Source organism: Chlamydotis macqueenii, chromosome 3 (genome assembly GCF_036417535.1).
Source record: "Chlamydotis macqueenii isolate bChlMac1 chromosome 3, bChlMac1.mat, whole genome shotgun sequence".
Lineage (NCBI taxonomy): Eukaryota > Metazoa > Chordata > Aves > Otidiformes > Otididae > Chlamydotis > Chlamydotis macqueenii.
The window spans coordinates 77,514,451-77,536,083 of NC_141558.1; the positions used below are offsets into that span (position 1 = coordinate 77,514,451).

The 21,633-nt window shown below is 41.2% G+C and overlaps 1 protein-coding gene across 1 annotated transcript; it reads right to left on the bottom strand.

Annotated features, from left to right (window-relative positions):
* Nucleotides 1-230: 230 nt before the first annotated feature.
* FLVCR1 (FLVCR choline and heme transporter 1) lies at nt 231-15,154 on the bottom strand. Its single transcript, XM_010129009.2, has 11 exons — nt 14,501-15,154; nt 11,240-11,384; nt 10,560-10,700; nt 10,183-10,250; nt 9,828-9,931; nt 8,549-8,659; nt 7,084-7,189; nt 6,755-6,866; nt 5,993-6,060; nt 673-4,594; nt 231-634 (listed from the first exon to the last, which is right to left on the bottom strand). The coding sequence occupies exons 1-10, from the start codon at nt 15,152-15,154 to the stop codon at nt 4,532-4,534; spliced, it is 1,572 nt and encodes a 523-aa protein (XP_010127311.2). The 3' UTR covers nt 231-634; nt 673-4,531.
* Nucleotides 15,155-21,633: the final 6,479 nt, after the last annotated feature.

Genomic DNA, 21,633 nt, shown 5'->3' on the forward strand with positions numbered 1-21,633 from the left:
ATACTTTAATTCCATGCCCTAAGAAAATTTATCTGTAAGCCAATACTCTTGTGTAGAATACATTTATATACCCTGCATATACATGTGCATGCATGTTTATTAATGACATAGTATATCATTCACTTATTAAATTTTCCTACATTAAATGGCAGCTTCTAAGGAAAAAAATGAATCATTTTTAGACCAGCAGCTGTACCAGCAGCTGTCAAAAATAGTAATCTTGGCTCCAGTCAAGTTACACATTACACACTTTATTAGTAACATGTAATGGCAAGGAATGATGCCATCCACATATACACACACATACAGTATTGCAATCAGAGAATATTCATAAAGAATTTTTAATTTTCTCTTGAAACAAAGAATAGGACACTAACAAAACAAAAAAATTTCAGCAAAGATATTTGCTATCTTCAGGAGAAGAACAAAGACGAGCAGTAAATAACATGGGTCTCACATGGAAATACATTTCTCTTAAGAATATTTTTTGCTTAATTCATTCTAGTTCATGTATTAACATCACTTCTCCCTCTTCATAGACTTCAGACTGAATGGTGGTGGTGGGGAAATCACATGGGATACAATAACTTAGCTTGTGGTCTATGAATCATTAGTAGCCTATAACAGTTAAGAACTGTTATAAGCCTATAACAGTTAATAACAGTTAAGAACAGTTATCTATACACACATTGAAAGACAGCAACGGAAAAGGTCACATTTTCCCATTCACACAGGAAAACTGATGAGTTCACAGAATGGAAAATGAAAGTAACAAATGCTTATAGGTTAACCCAATTTCACTTGGTTGTAGACACACAAGATAGATAGTCCAAAGATTTCTCAAAAGCATTTTTTTCATTAGGCAACATGTGCTGGCAGCTCTAATTACACACTCCAGTGATTGTCTCTGAAACAACAGCCTGTCTGAACAGAAGAGATGATCAAGAGGATGACGTTAGGAAAGCCCTATTAACCTGAAATGATTCATATGTATTTTTCCCACTTCTTCCCTTGGACTTTCTTCCTCATAGGACATGAGCATTCAGCAACAAAAAGAGATGATATTATTAAAGACAAGCATTTATCTACAAAATAAATGCTCTGAAGGACTTATCTACCAAGCTGAATAAGAAAGCTCTCGATTGCAGTAATTCCAGACTATGTCTTACAGGACTGGTATTTTCGCACCCGGCCAACAGAAATGAGACTTTTGAGGCCATGTTAGGAATCCTAAATAAAAACGAGTCAATGTTCTCTGGGTCTCTCCCACTGAAGTTAGCAAAAATTTAACATGGTCTGTAAGAAACAAAGAAAGATACTTATTTTAAAGGCTAATCTCTGAATCTTGTAACTGAAAGTTGGCAACTACACACCCTGGTTGGCTCCTGGGAACTTTGGGGGCAGCCCCCTTGCTTATGCTCACCATTACAGGAGTTCTCTTGCATCCTCTAGAGTTCTCTTGAGCCACTGAACACAAAGCAAAAGCTGATGCATGGGATCGGGATGCCTCTCCTCACTTGGTTTCCCACTCCATCCTCTCATAGTTGACATACAATTCCATTCGTTAAATGCTTACCTCTTTAAGCAGTTATGACTTTTACCCCCTACTTCTACTCTTACTGGAGGGCTGAGCCAGAATCTCAAGGCTAAGAGTCAGAAACTCTATTTCCAATTCCAGATGGGTGTTTGACTAGATAGATGTTGTTTAAAAACAAAAATTAAAAGCAAAAAACTGCAAGCTCCAACTACCCCAAATTTACTTTTGTCATGAGCTAGAACCTCAGTTTCTTGACAGACAGATGGTAAGATTATTGCATAAAATACTGGTTTGTTCTTTATTTGCTCTTTAGTTTGCTGCTGAGCCTTTTATTTAAATACTTTATTGTTGCCTGGAAATAGCTCACAGGTTTCCAACTTCCAATGTCCTTTCAGAGGGGGAGTATTAAATCCAGGATGTAATTAAGCCTTCATTATTAGGAATATTTACTTTTAAGGGACCCAGCAGGGTTTCCAGCATGCCAAAATCTTGTTTGGACCTTTTCGGAGGGTAGCCAAGTAATTTGGCAGAAGATAAAAAACACAAGGATCCAGCAGGGCTGGAATATTATTTCAATAATCAGCTGAACACAACTAAAGAAACTGGAAACTAGTAGTGAGGAAAGGAATTTAAAAATAAATTTTAAAAAGGAAGAAAAAAAGCTCAGTCTTTGAATTTGGACAGCGTGTACTGGACATTTCAGAAAGCATTCAGGATACCACCAAAGACTTTCTATTGAACATTTGAAAACACTTCCCCCAAACTGCAAAGATACTATCTTGTTAAGATTTTGCAACAGCAGAAGTACAAAGCAGCCACGGGCCATGAACACAAATATTTACTGGATCTGTATCTTGCAGGAGAATGTATATATTTTGGCACACATTATTATCATTTTTCCAAAGGGAAAAGCCCCCCCTCCCCAGTTATCAAAAGGCAGGAACTTTCACTTTGCTCACTCGGGCTGAAAACGTGTACATCCCTTGATGGGGCAGCTTATATCACAGTAAGTCATTAAATGGAAAGAACTGCCATAATGAAAGCATCTCTGCTTTCATTCCTATACTCTTGCCTGCCATTTGAATATCTACGAGTTCCTCTTCCTATATTCAGCTACCTCACCAGAACTCTTCTTGTAGAGGTCACCTGTCCAGCAGCAGCAAGGTGTGCCTGTTTTCTCTCTAGCACTGGACCTAGCAAAGAGACACGGATCCTTTTTGGAAAGGCGGGTGTTCCAAGCACGTCTATCTGATATGTATACTGCCACTCAGTCTTCCCGTATCTGAAGCATTTATCATACAAGATGTTAAATCAAGATCATCAAGTTTAGAGGCTAAGTTTAGTAAGCTAAGATTACAGGGTCCTTTTTATACAAGAGGAATCTCTAAATCTACAGTGAAACAAGAAAAAGAAAAGCATTTAATGATACTTATCATGCTGAAAGACTACCTTGGAGTTAAAAAATTTCCCACATCCAACTGTAACAATCCATGGAAAAATTTTAGTACGATTCCACCTTCTGAATGGCACTATGTCTATGGGAACTCAAAGAGACAGCATCATTGACGATACTGAACCTGCAGGCTCAACTTAAAGGCTGCTAAAGCTTAAATGTTTGCAAAAAGTCTACTAACTCAGGTCTGACTTTTTCAGTAATAGTACGGCCTCAGTATTTCTGTAGTGCTATCAATTCTGTAGGTGTGTAGATAGAATACAAGGTAAAGGAGAGTATTTTCACAAGCACTGCAGTGAGCAAACCACATCCCAAATTCAGATAAATGTAATAACACAAGGTAAATGTAAATGAAGTCCACTCCTTTTGTAGCTAAGATGCATGATATAAACAGCAAACATTTAATCAAATATCACTATTTTCCTTTCAGTCATCCTTACAGCTTTTAACAAGCTGCAAAAGACATGATTTAAGTTATACGAGCACAGAAATGTCACATAAGACAAATGATACAATTCCTCACACAGAGAAACAAATGCAAAAAAAGGATAGAACACATTTCCTGGTATTCCACAAATATTCAGAGGAGGTTTAACACACAAAATGGAATTTCTTCAGCAGCACTGATTAAACTCAAGATGAGGCAAGGATCTTCTTTACAAAGTAAAGGCACCAGCTCTTTGTAAACATGTACTCCTCTCAGTTTAACTGAGAAAGCACTCAAAATATTCCATGGAGGCAACCTGTGTGGTAGCGTTCCATAGCCTATACCTACTTCACAGTAGAGATATCAAAGGCCTTTCTCCTCCTTTTTACTGTATTTAATAAGAAATGTTTTTTCTTCAATTTATCTAGTGAGAAATTCTTCAAATCTCCCCAGAAATGTTAAAATGAATCTATAAGACAGTGTTTTCTCCTATCTGCCTTCTGATATCTATCAAGAAGTTTCAAGGCAAAAGAAATATCAGATGCCAGTATGAAACACATATGTTTGCAGTCATCTCTTGTTTTCAGTATTGTGCTATAAACAGTTTCCCAGAAGGAACCGTTGGCTTATATTAAAAATACAGATATATTTTTTAAAAAAAGGAACTTGTGAACATCCTCCAGCTGTGCAGCTACCTACTCTCCAACTTTTCAAATGCACTAGCAAAGACTGAATAAGAAATTAACTACCTCTCAATTCTTTGGGGAAAAGAAGATTGGATACTTCTGATCATGACGACTGTACTTCAGGATTCCAGATTTTTTCAAGTACGCATCCTGAATGCAACTGTCTCTCTAGTGTGGAGAGTATTCACACAATTCTTTTCTAATGAAACTGTAAAACTTGAAAACTGTTAAAATAAATATTCCACACAAAGGTGAATTGTTTGCATCTTGAGCAAAATGAACTGAGCATCTTCATAGCTTCCACTGCACAACTACCACCAATATCACCAAACACATTTTACTACTCATACACATAAATCCAGTTATTAGACTAAATAATATTGTCCAGTATCCAAACTTGTGCGTTTCTAGGTCACCGTCTTTCAGTTTTATAAAGCCGACTGAGTTTTTAATGTAGTACTTTCAGGTTCTACAGGACTGTCAACTGGTACCTGGAGAAGGGGGGGGGGGGCAGGGGGGGAACAAAACAGAAATGAAGCTGTTATACAGCATAAGCTATTCCTAACCTCAGTATTCTTGGGTAATTATTAGGTTAGACTCCAATAGTATATGTAGTTAATTAGTGAAATTAGAAATTTTTAGAAAGCTCTATTTTCCATTCTCTCTGTAATATAAAAAACCCCAAAAACTATAGAATTGAGTATCTTAAAATAACTCTAAAGTATATATTTACTGCATATAGATATATATCACACGGACATTAACTCTCAGTTTTTTTTCTCCATTACATTTAGATACAGTAGAATCTTGAAGATCAAGGTTTGGAATCAAAGTGCTATTGTACCTTATTAACACAGGCAGCTCTCAATTATTTATGATACTATCGGGGTGAGGACTCCAGGCTTCTGTTATATCCTGGCTAGTATAAATGAAGCTGTGTGGCAATCTAGGCTAATTAACAAGGTGAGAACGGAAAACAGAACGATCATGGACCACTGCCTATAGTCAGCATGCACACCGCCGAGACAGCCTCAACTCAGGCTGGTAAACCCACAGGATGCCATACTGTGCATACACAGCTGTACATGTTTCAGGTTCATGTTAGCTCATAAGCACCAGCCTGGAAGTTTCTGAACCTTAGACAGACACTAAGAGTGTGCACCTGACTGCAGATGATCAAAAGCTGCTATATATGCAAGACATCTACACATAAAAAGAGGTGTGACAGAGAATCTTCCAATATCTGACTCTAGAAAGCTATTTCATTGTCTTGCTCTAAACAATAAAAAATCCCACAGCAGTGAAAAAAGTTTACAATGTCAGCCTTATTTCTAATAGTGACTGTTGTAATTTGGAAAAGTTGCTGAAATATGGTCTTGGGACCATAAATGACAGCAGAAAGTGCTGTGCTCGCTCTTCATTTAAACCGAGGTGCTCAGCAGAAGAACAGACCCAGCTCTTCATGCGACACAGTATAGAAACTGCAGACACTGACTTCACTTAAAGGGACTGCAGGTATTTCAAATAAAATATGTAGTCTGTAGCACAGCCTCCTACCCCAACACACAAAAAGGCTTCACGATTTACAATGCTACCTGCAAATATGAAAAAACAAGATTCAAGCAATAAAATCAGAGATCAATACTGCCCACTTAAAATTCAGGAAAATCTGAGAGTGGAAGGTCTTTTCGTTTTTTTAATGGGAGCTAAGGGGAGAAACATAAACTGGAGGGCAGCATTCTATGCAGCTCTGTTGTTCCAAAACAGCATAGACACAGTCATATTACAAGTTTCTGTCAATTACTCTTTTGCTGTTAGCATTATTATGCCAGTAGAAGCCAAGCATTCAAGTACAGTAATACAATCATAGTAAGAGAGTCACCACTTACAGCTTTAACATCCAAATTCATAATCCCTGAATTAACATTATGTCTTCGCAAATCTGATTTTATTAAGGCTGGGGGAAAAAAAAAAAAGAGAAAAAAGAGAAAGCTGGTTCACAACTTTGCAATTACATGCATTTTGAGGGAAATGTTTGTACAGTGCAAGCACATGGAAGCTACTTTCAGCACATATTCAAAATATCTATATTTACTCTCTTGCGATTTGGACTTAATGACAATTTGAACCTGCTCCTCACAAAGCACACACAGAAAACGATGATAAAAGCTTTTAAACCATGAGTACTTAAAGCAAAGGTTGCTGTCTTTGGCACTTTCAGCATATTTGTAAGTACCAGCATGTGTAAGTCACTGGTACAGTTTAGGAATACATCAGCAGTTTCTTGCACCTGGAAAACTGCAAACTGTCTCCACTTATGTATTTGTTTACATTTACTGTCCTACTCTGGAGATGGACATCTGCCTCAAATTCAAGACATGACTCAAGAAATCAGTGACAGATGGCTGTCCATATATTAGCAACATCATTCTTAAATCAAAGGGTGTGCGCATAGCAAGTATTTAAAAGTGAAAAGCAAAGCAAAAAAAAACCCCTCAAACCCTGCACTTCTGTCAGCCCAGACAGGAAGCCACATATTTAAATCCTAGATGTCTGAGACAATTAAAAACTACCCAGAAATCACTATGTAAAAAAACCCTCCACATTTTTACATTAAAGAAAAATCATTACTTACACATCTGATTAAGTACCTGTTAAGATAATGCCCACAAAAATCCAAGCACAAAGGAAGAGGTTTCCTGCACGAGGACTGTAGTCTGTTGTGAGTTTTCCTTGAACAAGTGTAAAGAAAATTCCAAATATCTAAAAATAAAGAAGTCACTTCATGAGGCTTACACCGAAAAGAGTCATCACTTACATTGCAAAGTTTCAAGTCACATCTGATAGAAACTAAATTAAAAAAATAAGACTACAGTAACACAACAGAGACTTAGCAGCTGAGTCTAAGAATGGCTTCTTAGATTCGAGCAGAGTGGCCTTCCTGAACATGACTTCACTTGAAGAAATAAAATGATATAACCTGTGCTGATGCATTAAGGAGACCTGAGGAAGTGCCTTCAGACTCTGGGTATGTAATTTCCACAGCAAATTCAAACCCAAGTGGGAGATAGCCAGTCATGAAGAACCTGTTGAAAAGGTGGGTAAGAGGATGACAGGTGTGGCCTTCATCTATTACTGCAGCTAAGAAAATCAAATATAAACACACGGTATTATGAATTAGCTGGTATTCTGAAACGTCTGTTTTCAAGACCTAACATGATTCAAAACTTGCTTTGCCTGCTTCATTCCCCTGACCTGGCCATCTATCTCTCTGTTTAGGACAACGACATTTTAACATATTTGTCCTATTTCCCATAACCACCTGCACTCCACTCCATACATATGAAACAACCTTCTCTGACCAGCCCACAAGCCACTCCATAATTGAAGACAATTACTTTCAAATTAAAGACATACACAAACATCATTATTTGAACAGCCCAAACATCCATGCTGGAGGACAAAAAGAGACCATCAGTAGGGAGGGAGGCTGAACACTGGAATGTCTGCTAGAAGCTGCTGTGGAACGTCATGGGATCAATGGGTGACAGGAAGAGCTGGGGCTTAGTGCAGTTGAGGTTGGTTGACTGGGTTTTAAACTGAAACTCTCAAGACATTTCTGGCTCTCCCTTGACTGTCATGTCTGGATACAGCACTATTCCCTCAGCACTTTTTGGGCCTTTTAGATTATGTATCTATGAGAAGTGCTGATGCTCTTCTGAGTGAGCAAAGCACCGAGCACATTGCTTGGGCTACCAAAATATAGATTAATGAAAATGCACAGAAGCCAGCCTTCCTAGATTTGCTCAGTTAAACTCCAATCACTCACCCACTGGTCAACAGAAAGATTCAGCTTTGCTGCAGATAGCTTTCTGAACCGGAACAAAACAAACTGACCACATACAGACTTCTGTTAGGTCCATAAAAACATTAAATGAAATTCTCTGAAAAGTGAGTTACTTTAGATTTATTCTGATATAATAGAAGGTGAAACTTTAGTAAACCCTATCTGTACTATGAGCTATAGGCATAGGTTGAGAGCACAGTGACAGAATACACAGTAGAATCATTTAGTTAAGAAAGATGTGGAGAAACTCTTTAGCAGGCCATGTTGTGATAGGACAAGGGGTAATGGTTTTAAAATATAGGAGGTTAGATTCAGGTTAGACATCGGGAAAAAATGTTTTACAGTGAGGGTGGTGGAACACTGGAACAGGTGGTCCAGAGAGGTGGCAGATGCCCCATCCCTGGAAACATTCAAGGCCAGGCTAGACAGGGCTCTGAGCCAGCTGCTCTGGTTGGAGACGTCCCTGCTTCTTGCAGGGAGGGGGGTTGGATTAGATGACCTTTAAAGGTCCCTTCCAACTCAAACTATTCTATGATTCTATAAATATTGCTCCTGAACAGAACTGCAGCAAGTCTTCTAGTGATCTTTAATTGCTTACCCAAGCACTCCTCCAGTCACAAACACTACTATAAGGTATCCGAGGTCCAGGGTGAAAGTAAATACCAGCAACCCAATGAAAGAGAGAATGTAAACAATCAAAGTAGTTTGCCTGCAACCCAACAACAACAAAAAATTAACATTGTTAACATAAGATCATAACACATTACTGAAGCATAGAAGTGTAATGTAAACATTACTTACTCTCTAACAACTGACATTCTACAGCTGTAAAATTTGTTTCATGTAATTCTGACTCTAACGTATCATGCAATGAGAATGTATCCCTTCCCAAACTCCTTATTGCCTTGTTTATATGTCTGCCTCACTCAAAGCTAAAGAGACTTACTCAGACTCTCAAAGAGTAGATAATCATAGCAGATACTACTACCTTAAGACTATTTTAGTTCTCTGCTATGTTATACCCCTTGGCCATTCTGCAGTTCTGCCCATTATACAATGCATCAATACACGAGCAGCCAAATCGAATGCTATTAGCAATAAAAGTCAGCCTAAGAGGCAAGTCAAACAAATCACATTACAATGGTCTCTTTATTTTAAATCTGGAATAAGGGATGTCATCCAAAAATATTAAAGCACATATATCACTTATAAGCCAAAACATACACAGAAACAAAGCCAATCTACAGCATTAACACCTATTAGGTTTCTAGAGCTCTTGCACATAACATACTAAGAGTCACAGGGGAGAACTACTCCACTGCAAGCAGCGTTCCAGGGACTGCTCATTCCAGGGGAGCACCACACCATGGGTGATGGACCCAGGAGTTCCTACCCTAGAACAGAGTTCTGCTCCATGGTCATCCCCTGAATTAAAGCAAATGTTATGCTTACTAATAGGACTGGAGAAGTATTTAAAAAAATTATAATCCATCAACTGTCTATTTTACAAAACAATGCAGAGTAGGTTTTGAGCCTTCATGCCTTCCCAGGAGAAAGAACCCACTGGGCCACCTGGCCATTGTATGTAAGACATACATTGCCTTCCTTGTTAGTCTTACACTCCTGAAGAGACAGGAGCAGCTGGAAAACCCCTTCGCATTTTTGCATTCTCCTCTCATTTCTTTTGGCCAGGAACCAGTAAGCGTCTCAAGGTTTTGCTGTAGCCTCAGAAACTAGCCTCCATCAAGGCCGGTAAAAGATCAGGGATGAACTGCATTTTATCATCAGTTCACTTCAGCCCTTACGTGGCAGTACTTTTCTAATGCAATTGCACTGCTTTCCTACCCCTAACCCCATACATGCCTACCCACACTTACTTGTATGTTTTAGTGTAATCCAGCCACAAACCACAAATAATCGAACCCACCATTCCTGCCACCACCAGTGTCAAGCCAATTCTCCCAGCGTTCACTTCTTCTCCCTTTCAACAAATATTTATATGGTGCTCATTAATAACTTGCTTCCACTCAGAGTCAAGTTCAGACCTCTCGGCAGTCATAAGCACAAACAAACATTCCTATGACTCTCAAAGCTGTATGGTGCAACAAACTGTAGGAGGGGTATAAAGGAAACCAAATGTCTGAGCACACATAGCACTACATAATAATAAACATCACCTCTGCAAATGTATAGTAAATATATATATATACATAGAAGATCCAAGAAACTTACCTCATAATGAGTTACTATCATCTGGTTTAATAATGTGGAGACAGAATAAAATGCCCCAGTCATAATACCTGCAGTAACAAAAGAAAAGCTTCAGTCATTCCAAATGTAGCCATGCAGATCTGCTACCCTAAAGAGCTAATCTTCTGATATTTATGACTCACATCAGAGGCAAAACCTTTTATCTGCCAGGTAAAATCTCTTCACCAGACCTACAAATGGTATTTTGAATCCTGCCGGATCTTCCAGCACTGGCTGCTGAGTAAATAAGAAGTTTGATGCTCCCTCCCCGACAAAAAACCACCACAACTAAAAGCTGATATGCTTTCAGCACACTTTTGAATTGTTCTGCCAGACTACAGCCAGATAGCACCGCTTACCGTAACTGATCAGCAAAAGTACAAATGGAGTATTTTTGAACAAGTTAATAATAGATTGCTTGTAGGAGTATTCCTCAGGAGGCATAGTTTGCAGGGCTGCTTGAGAGTGACTAGGAGGGTATTTGGGCTTTTCTTCAAACACTGGGGAAGAAGAAGAAGGAACAATTTTGATTTGTCTTTACCAGACTAATGCTTTTTCTTTTTGAAGTGTTTCAGTTTGATGAATTTCAGAAGACTAACTTGTGGTTTTTTACACTTCCATGGAAAAAAAAAAAATTCTAGGTATTCTCATGGAAGAATCAAGTCACAGCCACAAAGGATGTGCTAATTATTTGGTCACATCATATCGGTACGAACATATGGTCAAAGACAGACTTCATCTGCAATGTGTCTAGACCTTTGAATCAGAGTTGTAAGATTAACAGAGAGAATTCACATTATATCATAATGTCCTTGTAGCAAAAAGCCTAAGTGAACTAAATATTCTGAGAGAGGTCACCCCATGTAAGGCATGACATGTAGTAAACTGGTTGTCGCTTAACCCTGGTGCAACAGGTAAGTGAACACAAATAAACTGGAGAAAATGTAACCTTAACTATTTTGAGCAAAGGCATGTGCTTTACGTGAGATGTAAACACTCCCTATGGTCACCATTTAAATTACGAGAACGGAACACTTACCAACTCCTGTTAAGAAGAACAGAAGTGTGGACACTATCGCTGTTCCATAGAACATGATGCTGATGTTATGTGCCATTAGATCGATATCGTTAGGTGTATTTGGAACCAAAACAGGTGGCAACAAAAAGCCAATAGCAGTTCCAAGCTGTAAAGCAAGAAAAGAAAACCTTAAAGTAATATCCCTGTGAACATAAAAATTAACGGAAGTGAAAAGCCTTACCAGGTAGAATTCAGAATTTATACCATAACAGGTATCAAAAATACTATGAAAGAAAAGTGTTCCCTTAGTATCATACTTCTGAGCCATTTGCTCTCAATGACATTTCACAATCAGGTCTTCAATAACTCTAGTTTTAACCTTTTCACTTCTAAATTAAACTACAATACTACAAGTATAATGCACATTTAACAACCAAGCATTAAGAAAGTCTTTTTGTAGAAGAATCTTTCACAGGAAGATACTGTGCATGCACAGAAATTTGTACGGGTCATCCTCTAATAGAAGGACTAGAGAAGACAAAAGCCTCCAGCTACCTCCTGTAGAAGCACGCTTCTCTTTCTTGATCAAAATTCTGCGTTTAATGACATGATCCTGCCACTAGAGAAATAAAGACTGACATGCAAGGTTTGGGTATACGTATAAAGCGTTTGAAAACATGAAGGAACAACAGTGTTAGACTACTCTCCAATTTATCTCTGCTCCTCCTCCAAAACTAAAATGCCTTTTTAAGTGTTCAAACAATTTTGGGGTTGGTTTTGGTTCTAAAAAAAAAAAAAAAACCAAAAAAACCCCTTGGTCTATTTCAGGTTAAAAAAAAATATAAGAGCATGAAGACTAGCAAGTTTAACACTCAGAAAGTACTCTAATTAGAGGTATGCCAATGTGCTTACAAAGCAGCATCTGTGCATACGCCTGATGAGGGTTTTGCTCTTTTTTTTTTCCCCAGAGATCATCAGATTTACACAGTACTCAGTGCTCACCTGAAGATTTTGTTTCTTTTTATCCTCACTCTTCAGTATATGAACCCTGCAATCATGAACTAAGTACATAATTACTCTTTTTCTTAAGGTACATTTTTTCCTCCCCCAATGTAAACAATACAGTAGCCACAATATTCCAAGAAAGTCAGGTGATACTGGTTTTCACCTTTTACATCTAGAGAGGCTAAGGTCAGAAGTACTGAGAGTTTCAGTGAGTCTGGTGTGCCCAGTTTGAGACACTAAATACTCGTGGCAATCCAGCACTCCTAACACCCCTTGACAGGTACATCCCTCCATCCCAGGTCGTTTGTTTTTCAACTGCAAATGATCAGCATCTTGACAGATAGTGGGTGCAATCTCATTGCTGATAACTACTCTGTCCCTCCTCTGCCTGCAGTCCCCAGCCCTGTTTGCTGTAGCTCTGAAGTTACACAAAATAACTGAGAACGGGATGATTGACAGCCCAGTTCATTATAGCAACCCGATTCTGTTACGTGGTTCACCTGTGTAATTAAACAAGTGCAGTGAAACTATATTGTAATGTGTATGTGGAAGTGAACTACATTGGGATATACAGACAACATTATTTCTAACTTTCAAGTGTCTAATTTGTCACTTCACTGCTCTTTCAATCTAGCTTTTGAGAAGTTTTAAGAAAGAAAAAATTGGAACAAATAAAATCTATTGTTTGACACCATATCAGTCGTCACAGGTCACAAGGAAGACTGCCCTAAAACCTACATAGCACACAGCTCTGAGCTAGCAGGGTACAGCATAGCTGCAGGACAAGCTATTATCCTCTGCGCAGGATTGCCAGAGGGAGACGAAACACGCTTTCAGTGCATTTCACACGTATTTCCCTGGCAGAGGACCACCAAGCACATCAGCACACTAAGATCAGTCCTAGCTTCTGGAGGGAAATACACTCCAGAAATAACTATGGTTTATTTTGCTCACATCTCTGCTCCCGTTTTCTTTGTCCATCTTTCTCGTGGTTCCTATCTGCACAATCCCTGCACTGCTGCTCCTGTCCTTCCCCACTTCAACCCGGACATCTCAGCATCTGAGGAAAGCATCCATTTCAGACTCTCAGGTTGGATCCTTGGCACTGTACTGCAGAACTGAAACTCCAGTAACTCCTTGCTACTGGGACGACTGGGGCACGTCAGGAAGAGTGGAAATTCAACTGCCAAGGAAACCTTTAACCCAATTCCAGGATGCAGATGCAAAATTTTTGTTCAACTGCTAAAAGAGCAAACCAACGACCTCCAAAGTCTTCAGTCCAAAAGGGACAGCTGAGTTGTCCACTGGAAGACTTAAATGCAAAAAAAAAAAAAAAAATTGTTTTGGAATAGCATTGGGAAAACTGTAAACAGCCAGGTATGAGATAATGAGCAATCCTAACTGTAAATATGTAACACTAATATTACTGCTGTAATAATCCAAAGGGCACAAACATAAAATCATTAGACTCACATGAGGAAAAACAAAACCCCCGTTACCTTAATCAAACTGCACCTATGACCTCAGCCTGTGCCAGTGACGTTGACGGGAATCTTAACATTTTGTTAACACAGAAAAGCAGGGACAGTGGTAAGGGGTGAGAACAAGGCTATGGAAGGTAAAAAAAAATAACCCATCAGCATCATGCTTTCAGATATGACTGTTCCAGCTCTCTGAAACTGGCCAGGACCAGGGAGCTCGAAGAAATCCATGACTCAGTTGTCAGCTCCCCACAGTGATGTAAACCATCACAGCATTACAGAAAACTTCTGACTGCAAGTCACCAAGGCATTGACAACTGGCACTTAGTGATTTGAGGCCATATTTTAGAAAGCAGGAACTAATACATGTTGGCATCAGGGTTCTCTGTGAAAGTTCACACACTTCACTCCCCTCCAGCTGGGGGTGCATTCAGTCAGATGGATGATGCCAAATGCAAGAGACAAGATGCTGAACACAAGAGGAAGAGAAAGTGGAGCAGGGAAACTTTCTGAAAAAGGTCTCAACTGATGTATCCTTGGCAGCTGACAGAAGTGTGCAAGCTGCTATATGCTGCCACATGGCCAGGGCCCTGAAAAGAAAGGCTGGCCGGGGAGCGTGGGACATAACATCACCTCTGCACTTGCCCCTGCTCCATCACTTCTCCTCTCTCCAATGCTGCCCTGTAACCATTTCTTGGAGGATGTTTTTTCCCCCACTTAAACACCATATTTTTAAATCAACCCCACGCCAAACTCCCACTTCTCCGAGGCCTCCCTTTCCGGCCTCCGCCCCTACCTGGTTGCCCAGCACGGCCACAGCGCAGGCGGTGGACACCTCGGTGGGGCCGAACCAGACGGAGGCGATGCGTGAGGGCAGCCCCAGGATGAAGACCTGGGCGACGGCGCAGACGGCCTGAGCCGCCAGGGTGAGGGGGTAGCGGCCGGGGGCCAGGCTGCCACACTTCAGCCAGGCGCCCAGGCCGTTGAGGCCGGAGCCCAGCAGGGCGGTGAGGCGCAGGCCGCGGATGTCCAGCAGCCAGGTGGCAGGCAGGATCAGCGGCACGTAGGCCACCATGTAGACCATGGAGAGCCAGTCTATCTGCGTGAAGGAGACGCCGTAGAAGACGGCGAAGACGTTGCTGAGGATGCTGTACTGGATCCATTGGAAAGCGTTCACCAGCGAGTAGCAGCTGAAGACGGCCAGTACCGCCAACCGCCGCCGTGATAGGCGCGTCTCTACGCGGCCGCCGCCCGCCGACAGCATGGCCTCAGCCTCGGCCTCCCCCGCCCGCTCCCCGCCGCCCGCCTGGGCCCCCCGCTCCCCGCCGCCCTCCTCCGCCTCCTTGCCGGGGAGGAAGCCGTTGCAGCGCTGCAGGGGGGGCACGGCAGCGGCCGCCGGCATCTTCCCGCTCTCCCCCTCCGCCTCCTCCTCGCCGCCGTCCTCCACCATCTCGGCCGTCTCCCCGCCCAGCTTCCTCGGCAGCGATGGCAGGCGCAGCCCGGCTCTGCCTGCCAAGGTCACCCGTGTCCGGCTTCCCGCTCCGCTGCCGAGACCACGCCGCTCACCCACATCCCGGTGGCCCAGCCCGGCGGGGTGGAGCAGAACGGGAGACGGCAGCGGAGGGGGCGTGGCGGCGGTCGCACGGGGCAGGAAAGCCCTGAAATGGCTGAGGGTGGTTTTATAAAACTGCTGCTGCAGCCCTGGTTGTCAGGAAGCCGTTGGCTCTGTGTATGTGCGTATATATATATATATATGTGTGTATATGTATATATACTTCTTACAGTCTTTTAATTGGAACCCATAAAGGCTGTCTATGCAGATGACCGAGAACCATATGGAGATGGGAATGATGTATGTAATCCCCACGACGTCCCCAAGGAAGGAGCAGCATAATCTCATTCCTGTAATCACTTTTCTTGGCCGGTGAGTCCTGCGCAGGCAAGGCTGAGCGGTCACAGACCTGCGCTTCGTGGCTAGTCCCTTGCCCACCTCCCTCCGGCGCAGCATAGGCCGCATCAGCTGCTGAGCCATCCGTGCCACGGACACACAGGCCACACCACTCCCACTCAGCGCATTCAGGGAAAATGACTAACCTTCCCCTGCAATAATGGGTTTGTCTCTTTGCAGCAGTAGCGCAGAGCAATGCACTGAAGTGATAAGAGACGGATGGGCAGAGACAGAGGCCCAAATTGTGGCAAAGGGTGGCAAAGACGTGTGCATCCACCCCAGCCCTTCATTGCTTCCAGAGCCGCAGGCAAAACATTCCTTGTTTCCACTCAACCTCTGAAACGTGATTTGACACATACCCCAGAAAAATGGCCATCTGGCTCACGTGCAGAGAAGGTTACATATGTTAGATATCACTTCAGCAAGCAATCTTCCCTCAATCCCTGCTCGGTACGTGTCTGCACAGGAGCAGTGTCTGGCAGCCCCCATCACGGTTTGTAATGCTGCTGCTGCAGACACCGTACCCTCATAAAGAGACAGATTGTTCTCCAAAGAGCATTAGGAAAATACAGAAATGTTTGTTAACAACGTTAGAAATATTTTACTGGCTTCTGTGGGAAATCATTTGGCCTGTGCTCAGCAAATAACACACTGCACATTGTTCATGGATATGTCGGAGCCTAATCAGATCTGTGTCTGTGTGGTAGACGCGCTTAGCCACCAGTCTTAACTTCCCTCACTAATTATAAGTTGGTATTTTACTCAAGATCAGGTGATCTACGTAAACCACAGTTCCTGATCTTATTTACAGCATGAATAATAATATAAATACATGCTTCAAAATATAAATTTGGCTATGTTTGCTTTCCCTGAGCACTTACCTGAGCAACTGTAGTGATGATTACAGGCATCATGGATTTTTAGAGACTACTGGAAAGGAATCCTGAACTTGCAGATCACAGATGTGTTAGAAACCTGCTTTTTAAAAATAAAGTTCCCTATGTCAGATTCAGGTGCTTCTTGCCTCTTCCATTCATACCAAGAAAAAGCTTAATTTATTTTTACTTTTCCTGTGTAAGATCAGATGCTGGGTAAATTCTTCTGAATTCCTCTGCCTAACATCACAGTTCAAGTGCTGCACCCTGTAGCAAGGTAGCCTTTTTAAAAACAGAACTTCAAGAGGAAGCAATGTAGCAGGAACTGAAACAAACATTATCAAAGCAACCAAATAGCTTGCTTTCACTTTAGGAAAGTATGTCCATGTTGCACATTGGTAGAAATAAGCTGAAAACACACCTGAGACTACATCTATGCTAGTACTTCCAGCAGTGGCAGTTCATGGTCACTGGGGCCCAGTCATCCACACTGCTGAACTGCTGCCCTGGCATAGGCTGAGTGTTGGCCTTGGGGTCAGGGAAAGGACCGTGACATTTCAGTTGGGTTGTATAGAAGTAACATTCGCATCCTCAACAACTTTGTTTTTTTGAAAGAAGGTGTAAACTTTGATTTACCTCTGATTCCATTTAACATTTTTTTTCTGTTGAATTTTTGATTACCTCAAAGTCCATCCAAATATAGATTTACTCCTTAAAGACAGAAGAAAATAGGCTTTGCTATTCTCTCATTCTTCCTTTTCCCACTATTACACCCTTGGTTCTGTACAGCAGGCAGAGCTGCTGCCAGATAACACATTCAGCCTAAGGTCCGAATTCAGCTTGTTCTAGAATGGCCGGCACGCCTCGGGTTTCGCTGCCGCAGCACGTGCAGAGCATTGCCCCCTTTATCCACCTACAGTTCAGCACACGGAGCATCATCTGTTTCCTGCACAGGGCTCCTGCACAGAATAAATAACTAGACATCAGAGAAGTGTACAGAAAAAGAGGCTAAGCCTGGCAGCAGAAGGAGCACCTGCATGAAAACTACCTCCCATAAGAAAAGGAGACTTTTTCCAGAAAGAAGTAAGTTTATTTACAACAGATCAACACGAAGCCAAATCCACCTTTGCTACAGCTGCACTGATCTTGGTGAAATAAAACTAGGTTGATTTTGATGAGGTATGGTCAATACAATTCCATCTTTGGGGATGTTTGTCTCCAAAAGTACCTTCCCAAACAAGAAAGGAAAACAACTGATAGCTTCAAGACAAAGCTTTGATACTTAATCTCGTGACTTTTTATACCACTGTATTTCACAGGCTTCACAACCATTACTTCTGATTTATATCCCTTCGTATGAGAGGCAGGGCCAAGGGCATAGTTGCCTAGCAAGATAAAGCTATCCCATGACAAAAACATCCATTGCAGGAGTTCACTTAAAATGCACGTCCTTGGGTTTCTACAATTCATGGACAATTTATTAAGCTAAAAACAGGACACTGATGTCAAGGTTTACAGCACAAGCTTAGCTTCAAGCTGCTGCTATCCTTTTCCAGTCTATCCTCTAACTAAAAGTTTAGGCTCTCCCTGAATATTCTTATTAGTGATAGAGCCAGCAATTGCTCCTGTATACCCAAACATTAACAAAGGTGTTTTGCTGAATGCAGTGAAAAGGCTAAAATATGTCTTATGTATCAGATGGTCACTGGGAAGTAACTGATACTAATTTACTCCACAGCAATTATTTTCTTGTTCTCAAGTAGCAGATTTATTTGGACTGTGATGGTAGAAAGTTGCCAAAATACCACACTTTTTTTAAAAATAAAACCAGAATTTTGATGTACAGCAGGCACACAGTTAAGAGGTCCAGGATTTTTTTTTTATGTTTCAAACCATATATTTCAGCCCCTACAGGCAAAATCTAAACATTATTTTATAGTGCATTTAACTCTCAGTTACAGCTTTCAGTGCAAAAGTTGATCTCTTGGTGCAGGGAAAAACTACATGGCAGGAATGCATCAGGTACTTGTCTTCCAGACGAGTTGTTTAACAAGAAAACTAAGGCAGTTTAAGAAAGGGATTTCAGAACAAAAGAACTGAAGTTCCAGCTGAGCTAGAAATGAACTATTTTAGCAGGACTTGAAAGAAAGCTGGACTTGAAAGAAAGCTGGGCTTGAAAGAAAGTAGTTAGAGAGTCACATGTTTAAATTTCTTGATTGAAAGCTATTAGAGAATACAGGGGAAAATGCAAACATCCTCTTCCTCCTATGCAGTCCTCATTACAGCAACGTTTGCCCACTGTCCCCACAAGATAAAGCTGTAATCCCTCCTGGAGAATGAGCGCTTGCAACAAAAGGCACTTAACAGAAATTTGTTTGTGGCCACCTCAATTTTGGACTATGACTGCCCACAGCAGCCATGCTTGCCAATGACCTGGACTGAATTTCAGATGTACTGACAGTAATATAGAAGTATATTCTTAAGTATCAGAGAAAAGTTCTGAATTTTAAAATACAGGTAATGAACTCCCCTCCTGTAAACAACAGAAATTTGCATTTCTGTGTGTCCCCATCCATATAAAAGATGCAGAAATGTACATCTGGTACTTCTGTTGGGCTGCTATCTGGTTTTCCTTTTGCAGTTAGCTATCAATTTCATATGGAATTTTACCCTTGAGTTTCTTACCAAAGCAAGTGTGGGGGAAAAAAATACTTACACAGAATAAGTTCTGTGTACAAAAACATAAGCATGTGAACAAATACAGTAGCTAAAATTTATGGGATTATTAGTCACTGAGATTAACAGGCTCTTCATGTGTTACAAAAAGTAACCTCCATCTAAAACCTTTAAACACAGTAAGGAAAGTGTATATCTAAGCAAAAATTAATAAGAAGTATGATCTGCAGAAGGGTTATCTTGCATGACCATTTTCCTTTTTGACAAGCAGTCATTCACTCAAACATTGGTTAACTTTCAGGAAAAGCTTCGAGGCATTTCTTGTTATTACTTCACAAACTCCTTCTACCAATACTTGCCTTTCACCGCAGCTGGCAGACAATCCTGATCTTCTCTGGTTCATTTTTTTCCTAAAAGATGATCAACAAAGCTCTTTTGTGAGAGACATCAAATGACATCAACCTGACCCATCAAAGGACCATAGGACAGAAGTGACTAGAGAAGCCATGCAGATGCATTTAGTTGTGTCTGAGCAGGTTGGCTTGGTTCACCTATAGCCCAAGGAACAGCTAGGCGGCAGTTCACCCCATCCTAAATACTACAGTGGGGAGATCTTGCAGGTTGCTGCTAATGCAAGCCATTTATCAACTCAGCATATAAGAATTCAGTACGTGAGAGGAGTTGCTCCCTAAAAGTTTTCCCTACTGACTATAGTGGGATCCCAAGAGACTCACTCAGATGTAGGCTTCTGTGGATGCAGAACATCCTCTGAGAGCTCCTGCTCCCTGCCCCATCTATGGAGGAATACATAGCAATGTTGAGGAATTAACTGGTAAAACCATCATTCAGAGCCACAAGGATAAAATGTCCTCTCCATTTCTAGGAGGTCTCAGATAACTTAAGAGTTACAACAGTTCAAAGCACTATACTCATGAAAAAACACCATAACATGACTTAAATTTTCCAACTCTCTTTCACTAATTGATTCATTGCAACTTACCTGCCTGGTCCATGCACACACATCCTTTGAAAATTCAATGGAAGGAACACATGAATTTGGAGCCATTAAGAGCCTAGTACAAAAGTGTACTTGTATCTTAGAGACAGATTGCTCACCCAAGCTTGAGAAATGTTGCTACTTTTACTGTTTAGGGAAAACAAATATTTAGTAACAGCTTGAAGTTCCCAGTTTCTCTCTGAAGAAGTTATCAGCAGGAAGAGAGCTTTAAAGGTCTACATCCATTTGATGGAGAAGAAGCTGGCTGACCTCAGCTTAACTAAAAATCAGCAGGTATTTTTTTTTTTAGATTGAATAACAATAAAAGATGCCTGCCCAAGGCCCTGGCTGCGACAGTACATTATGGAAAATGCATTAACATTCCAGCCGTGTTAATTATTTTAACAGGAACTCAGCCAGACAGACACGAAAAGGGACTGTTGTTGGAGCTCCTGTGTTGGGAAAGCACTTTAAGCATTCTCCAAAGACCCTTTTGAACAGTTGTCTCTTGCAATAGATCTAGCGAGATATAAACTATTTCAGATTAGCTGCAAACCGAAAATCTCTCACAGAAAATTCCCTCCCTTTTGTTATGGGGTAGACAAGCCCAGTGCCCCTATCAGCCACGCTGTTACTGCCACAGCCACCAACCAGTGGGCAGCTGCTCTGACAGGACCATCCTAGACCATCTTTTCCATGTGAGTGACAACATCTAGTTCATCCAGATGTTTAAAGAGCAGGAGAGAGCCTGGCCTTCTGCTTCCACCTCCTGCCTGTGCACTGACCCACTCAACACTGCTCCCAGCTCCTGAAGGCACTGCTGGGAATGGAGAGCACTCACCTCCGGCACTCACCCAGCACCTGACGTCCCTGAGGTATCCACAAATACATTCATCACTGTGTTTTACTGGAGCAGCAGTCACATAATGTCAGCCCAACAGTTGAAGTGTTGATTTACAAATTGTTTCTTTATCTTATGAGATTACTGTAGCTTTTAGGAATATATAGAATCATAGAATCATTTAGGTTGGAAAAGACCTCTAAGATCATAAAGTCCAACTGTTAACCTAACACTGCCAAGTCCACCACTAAACCTTGTCCCTAAGTGCCACATCTACACATCTTTTAAACACCTCCAGGGATGGTCCTCAACCACTTCCCTGGGCAGCCTTCCAGTTCCAATGCTTGATAACCCTTCCAGTGAGGAAATTTTTCCTAATATCCAATCTAAACCTCCTCTGGCACAACTTGAGGCCGTTCACTCACATCCTATCACTTGTTACTTGGGAAAAGACACCAATACCTGTGACACCCACCCATATACATCTATGTATATTAGTTTTTTTTAAAATAATAAGACCAGGCCAGTAAAAAAGAACATATGGAAATGTTACATAGCACTAAGGCTCTTAAAGTGCATGAACTTTAGAGAG